Source organism: Hyperoodon ampullatus (assembly GCF_949752795.1).
Source record: "Hyperoodon ampullatus genome assembly, chromosome: 18".
Lineage (NCBI taxonomy): Eukaryota > Metazoa > Chordata > Mammalia > Artiodactyla > Ziphiidae > Hyperoodon > Hyperoodon ampullatus.
Window position 1 is genome coordinate 50,000,530 of NC_136931.1, and position 6,145 is coordinate 50,006,674.

The window sequence follows — 6,145 nt, forward strand, 5'->3', positions numbered from 1 at the left end:
AACCTTAAATCCCATAACGTTTTTATTATAAAGGTGAACCCTGATCTTTATGATGGGCTTATCGGTAGGATTTCTGGTAGCGAGCACGGGCACCAGGACCTCCAAACTTTTTGGATTCGCAGCGACGGGGATCAGCTACCAGCAGGGTCCGGTCATACTGGATGAGGATGTCTTTGATCTCCTTCTTGGAAGCCTCATCCACGTCTGGGGATTAAAGTATGGGTGAAGATTTAGATATGCCAGGAAGTGTCCTCCTGCTCTTTGTGACTAAATGCAAGAGTGCCAGAGCTAGACCTTGACCTGCCCCCACCCACCTGACGGGAAGGACCCACCCTCACTCACATTTCTGGTAATAGGCCACCAAGGCTTTGGAGATGGACTGGCGGATTGCTGTGCGAAAGAAACACACACACAAAAAAGGTACATCAGCTTTAGGAACACCCAAGGGTAGGACCCACCTTCCACCCATGTGCCCAGTTCCTGGGACTCACCGTAAATCTGAGCCACGTGACCACCACCCTTCACTCGGACACGGATGTCAACACCAGCAAATCGCTCCTTGCCCAGAAGCAGAACAGGTTCCAGTAGCTAGAGCAACAGAAAGCATGACAGGATTTTAGATCACAACCCGGGCAGCCAAGCCACCTCACTGAACATTCCTCCCCAACTCTCTCCAAGTAGCTTCGGCCACCACTGGCCTCAAAGTATTAGTGGAAGAGGGCTGGGCTGTTACTCAAGGCACTCGGCACAGCCAGCAAAGCAGGGAGGTTTCCAGAACAGAAGAGATTGCTGAAGGCAACCTGAAACTTGAGGTGGGCTCCCTCCTCTGTGTTTCCCTCTGGACATCAGATTACCTATCTTTAAGACTGATTCTTAGAATGCTGGCACTTTAGCCCAACACTAAGGAAAACCTCTGCAGCCACTAAGGCTGCCCCAAACAGTGAAAAGCCACTCCTGAGCTATGTCACACGCTTTCCCCACCTGAGCTCTGTGCCCTCCCTTTGAGCCTCACAGATTTCCAGATTACAACTACGTTATAACCCTACTTTGTTTTCCCTACTTCAGGCCTCAGCTCACAAGTCTCCCCCGACCCTGCTCTGACGCTTCCACCCAGGTTTGAGCCAGAAACCTTCTCTGGGCTCCTCTATGGCAGCTCTGACTACTTTGGAGCAGTGTCTGGTACTGGGGTCCAATGTGTCTCCCCCACTGGATTGGGAGCTCTGTGAGGGCAGGCCCTGAAGCCAGCAGGGTCACTGATTTGTCTCCAGCGCTCAACACAGGCTGCACACACAAAGCCTTCGAGTAAACTGACAGTAAGAATAAGCCACAATACTCAATTATCTGCTACACAAAGGAATCTCAGACACCACCTTATCAAGTTTTAACTAACCCTGCAACGGAGACGTTACTCTTCACCTTTAAAAGCAATAGACTCGACAAATGCATTCTCACACACACGAACAACCTCACAAGGAGAGTCCAATTTACCCTCACAACAGCCCTCCAAGGTAGGAATCATTCCTCTTTTACAGAAAAGGTAAGTTACTGCCTCAAATCACACAGCCAGAAACGGCAGAAATCACACTCGGATCTCTGTCCATTCTGAGCCAAAGAAACTGAGACCTTCCAATAAAACTTTATTCAGGGAGAAAAAAAACAAACTGAGGCTCAGGGAGAGGAGGAACTCCTTTCACAGCCAAGCACAACAAACTCAAATTCTTGTTCTTATAATGCTTATTACGTATGTACAATATTCTAACTCTACCTTAATCACAATGTTTTGAAAAACAAAACATTGATTCCTGTTGTCGGGGAGTGTACTATGCTAAAAGTCAAAACATTAAGATATAAACAACCTTATGTCCCCCATTAACTTACTGCAAGAAATCAGACCACATAAACTCGGGTAATCCCCATGCCATCCGGTCCCCAAAATTGAGAGAGCTTCCAAATAACCCAATTAAGCACCTGTTTAATCTTCAACATCCACGTTTTCCCTTTCAATTCAAGCTTTTATAACATCGCCTGAACCCCCAACACCCGACTCCATTCATCGACAAATACCCCATTTTTCTGTCCCCTACTCAGCTTCTAAACGTGCCACTGTTGACACCAGACCCTTCAGCTTCCAAGATCGACGAGCTCCAGGAACCCACTTACTCCAACATCTCCATCTCCAGAACCCTCCACTCAACCCAAACAACCATCCTCAATTCCGGCACCTTGTACTGCAGCGTGCGAGGTTCGATCATCTCCAGGGGTCGCCCGTTCACCTTAATGAGGCCGTTACCTCTTTTGCAGTGCGCCACGGCCGTGGCCGTCTTCTGCGGAAAGCGAAGAGAAAACGGAGCCACGTGAGCTCCGGGCCCCGGCTCCCAAGTCGACCCCAGACACCTGCCCACAAGCCTCTCCCCGACCCAGGCCTCCCCTCGCCCATACCATCGGAAGCCCGGCTTACCTTGCGTCCGAAGACCTGCACCGACTGCAGAGGGCCCTTGGACGGCATGGCTGCTGACGTTCACGAGAGCTCCTCACCGCGCGGCGCCGCAACCGGAAAAGGAAAGTGCGGGCCCACCCTGGCTGCTTTTCAGGGTCTGCGCAGGCGCGTTGTGCTCACCTTCGCGACAGGAGGGAGCTTTACGGCTCGTGGGCGGGGCTTTGGATTGGCGGCGGGAAGGTGGGTCCAGAGAGCGGAGGGGGCGGGACCCAGGAGCGGAAGGGGCGTGGCTTGAAGTGTGTCGGGGGCTGACAGAGAAGGGTGAGGACAAGCTGAAATTCACATCCTTGGTCTTCATTGATCACCTCCAGTTCTCATTTGCACTTAGGCTCTTTAATAACCTCTTTCCGCTCCCATACGCAACCGATTATCACCCTCTTCGAAGGAGGTTTGTGTTACTGCTTCATCATCGGCAATCTTCTTCCCCTCTGGAGTACCCTTCCGAGAAACCTGACAGGATTCAGACTCCCCCTACGTCCTAGAACCCACCTTCTTAGAGAGTCCCCCCAGAATCCTCTTCCTCTTAGAGCTCCCTACCCCGAAGTCTGGCTTTCACCAGAACTTCCTTTCTTTTAGAGTCTCCTCCTGCCAGAATTTGTCTCTAAGAGGTCTTCTCCCAAATCCCCCTCCTCAGAATCCTCACACTAGACTCCTTTCCCTGAATCTCCCTCCACTCAGGGCCCTTTCCCCCCAACATAATTCTCCCCAGAATCTTTCTCTCCTCAGACCCACGAGCCCTAGAATCCCCCTTCTTCAGAAGCTCCTTCTCCCCCAATCCGCTTTTCCCGCAACTGTCCCCCTAGAACCCGTTTTCACAGAATCATCAGTTTCAGAGGCCCCGCCCTCAAAATCTACCTTTCCCAAGAATTTGTTTTCCTTCAGAGCCTCCTCTCCCCAGCAATTGTCTCCCCTGATATTTGCCTCCCCACTAGAATCCCCCACTCCTTGGAGACCCTCCCTCCAAAATTCTACTCTTCAGAGTCTCTGAGAACCCTCTTTCTCCAGACCCCCCCAAATCACCCTCCTCTCTAGGCCCCTCCCACACAGAATTCTCTATCCCAGGGGTCCCCAACCCTCAGGATCTAACGCCTGGTGATCTGAGGTGGAGCTGATGTAATAATAATAGAAATAAAGTGCACAATAAATGTAATGCACTTGAATCACCCCGAAACCATTCTCACCCCCACCCCCGGTCCTTGGAAAAATTGTCTTCCACGAAAACGGTCCCTGGTGCCAAAAAGGTTGGGGACCACTGCTCTAACCCCAGTCCCCCCAGCCCATCTGAGGAACCTCAGGATTGGGTAGCTCCCTGGCTCCTCACCACTCAGGATGCTCCCTCCCTAGCCCAGAGCTTCCTCTCAGGGCTGCAGGGAGCCCACCATTGCCTCAGTTTCTCTGGCAGCACTGGGTCTGGAATCCAAAGTGCAAAGGGGTGTGGTGGCTCACCTGTTCCTGGAGGGCCCAAGACAGGGTGGAGATTGGTGGGCGGGTCGGGGGCCAGAGGGAGGATCCTGCAGCTCAGAATCCAGCTCCTAAAGGGTGAGAGAGGGAGAGGAGCCAGGCCCCGGGGAGAGAGGAAGGGAAGACCCAGAGGCTGACTTGGAGGGACCCACGGACAGATACACAGCACAAGAGAGAGACAGGCACACATGGAGGTGAAGGCAAAGACGGGACCAACAGAGGAGAGGAAAAAGAGAGACACCAGGTCAGTCAAAGATAGAGCCAGGAGACACAAGTGACAGAGATCCAGAGGCAGAGAGGCCAACCCTCAGAGAAAGAAGATGGGCAGGTACAGGCAGGCACGAAGATTCCAAGACACTTTCAACAGAAATAGAAGTAGAAAGCAGAGCAGAGACTCCCAAATATGCACCTGCAGACACAGATAAAGCCTAACACTGGCGTTTTCCAGTGAGAAGACAGGCCACAGAATGCACACACTTTCACACACGCTGTACTGCCTTATGGGCCTCTTTGGGGGGCAGGGGAAGCTTCCAAACTCTCCAGTCTCTCCACGGTGATCCTCGTAGCCTCGCTGAGTCTGGTATCTTGGGTGGGGGGGAAAGAAGGGGGTCTGGGAGTCCCCTGACCTAGGTCCTCCCTACTCTAGGGTCACCATCTCCCCCAGCCTCTTGGAGTACATTTCCTGGGTATCTGTGGATTGAGTAAAGCTGGAAGGGAGGGAAAGGGGGCAATTCCCCTCATCTATTCCAGTTTTCCAACTTGCTCCCACTCTCTGTACCTCTCGTTTCCAGGACCCCAGGCCGGAACCAGAGAAAGTCTGGGGGTGGGCAGGGTGCCCATCTGGACCATCCTCCTGCTGGTGTTGCCCTTGGGAGGCCTAGGACCACCCTTCTGCCCAAGGGAGACTTTCTACTTCCTCATTGCCATCATGAAGGTGCTGATGAGGAGGGAGGGAAGAGCCAGCAGACAGGGACAGGCTAGTTAGGGAGTGGGTGGGGGGCATGTTTGAGGAAGGGTCAGTCTCTCCCCTCCACCCCCAAGATCTGATTTTACTCCCTACCCCGCCATTGTAAGGAAGCAAAAATGATGGCACTCTTTACACCGCAGATGATCTTTTGGTGAGTATCTCATTAGCTCCTTACTGAAGCTGGAAGTTTAGGGAGAACCCACTAGGCTCAGAACATGCACATGTTAAGGCCAGGAGACAGGCAGGCTGATATTCTGGCTGACCAGCTCCTGACCCACCCCAGCCTTGACAAATATATATGGCTGCGTTGTGTCTTCATTGCTGCACGCAGGCTTTCTCTAGTTGCAGGGAGCCGGGGCTACTCTTCATTGAGCAGCACGGGCTTCTCATTGCAGTGGCTTCTCTTGATGCAGAGCACGGGCTCTAGGCCTGTAGGCTTTAGTGGCTGTGGCACTTGGGCTCAGTAGTTGTGGCGCATGGACTTAGTTGCTCTGCGGCATGTGGGATCTTCCCGGACCAGGGCTCAAACCCGCGTCCCCTGCATTGGCAGGCGGATTCTTAACCACTGCGCCACCAGGGACGTCCAACAGATATATTTCATTCACTGCTGTCTCTAACACCTACTACAGTGACTGGCACATAATCACAACACAGGATGATGGTGATGATTACAGCTGTTCTTATATAGTGCTTACCCTGTACCAGGTACTGGGCAGTATATTAGCTTAATTACTCTTCACGCTGACCCTATGAGGTAAACAAGGCCATCATGTATGGATGTGAAGGTGTACACTGCACAAGAATCCCACATCTACAAGGACAGTATTCCCATCCTGGATATATTTGTCAGTTTCCGGCAGACGGCAGTAAAGTATCTTGTTCTAACAAAATCAGCACTTAGAAGTACTTTAAGGAAGGAGTGTCTTTTTCTAACTTACACAGGGGCACTTCCGGTAAGGTAGAAGGTAGGGATTATTCAGAGCTCCACTTTACAGATGAGGAAACTGAGGCTCAGAGAGGTGAAGGGGCTTGTCCCAGGCCACAGGTCAGAAATTGTGGGGGTGAGGACTTGGGATCAGCCCTTGCCCAGAGACACCAGATCATTCTGTCCCCACAGGTGTGTCCTGCTGAGGCTCTAGGCTGCTTCTGGCTGGAGCTGTCTGTGATTGGGTTTGAGGAGGGCCCATCCATGGAGACTGCTGTGTTCCGGCTACAACGCC

At 52.2% G+C, this 6,145-nt stretch overlaps 1 protein-coding gene across 2 annotated transcripts; it reads right to left on the reverse strand.

Annotated features, from left to right (window-relative positions):
* On the reverse strand, positions 1 to 2,610 carry RPS16 (ribosomal protein S16). 2 transcript variants are annotated; one of them, XM_079723919.1, is made up of 5 exons: positions 2,459 to 2,609; positions 2,223 to 2,324; positions 492 to 588; positions 343 to 390; positions 1 to 204 (listed from the first exon to the last, which is right to left on the reverse strand). In XM_079723919.1, the coding sequence occupies exons 1-5, from the start codon at positions 2,504 to 2,506 to the stop codon at positions 59 to 61; spliced, it is 441 nt and encodes a 146-aa protein (XP_079580045.1). In that variant the 5' UTR covers positions 2,507 to 2,609; the 3' UTR covers positions 1 to 58. The 2 variants fall into 2 exon arrangements, with proteins under 2 accessions (XP_079580045.1, XP_079580044.1); XM_079723918.1 differs by having other exon boundaries at positions 343 to 588; positions 2,459 to 2,610.
* Positions 2,611 to 6,145: the final 3,535 nt, after the last annotated feature.

Coding starts and splice junctions, on each gene's coding strand:
- RPS16 (XM_079723918.1), bottom strand. CDS start 2,506: ATGCCGTCCAAGGGCCCTCTGCAGTCGGTGCAGGTCTTCGGACGCAAG. Junction 2,325..2,458: donor TGCAGGTCTTCGGACGCAAG/GTAAGCCGGGCT, acceptor CGCTTTCCGCAG/AAGACGGCCACGGCCGTGGC. Junction 205..342: donor GGTGGCCTATTACCAGAAAT/GTGAGTGAGGGT, acceptor TTTAATCCCCAG/ACGTGGATGAGGCTTCCAAG.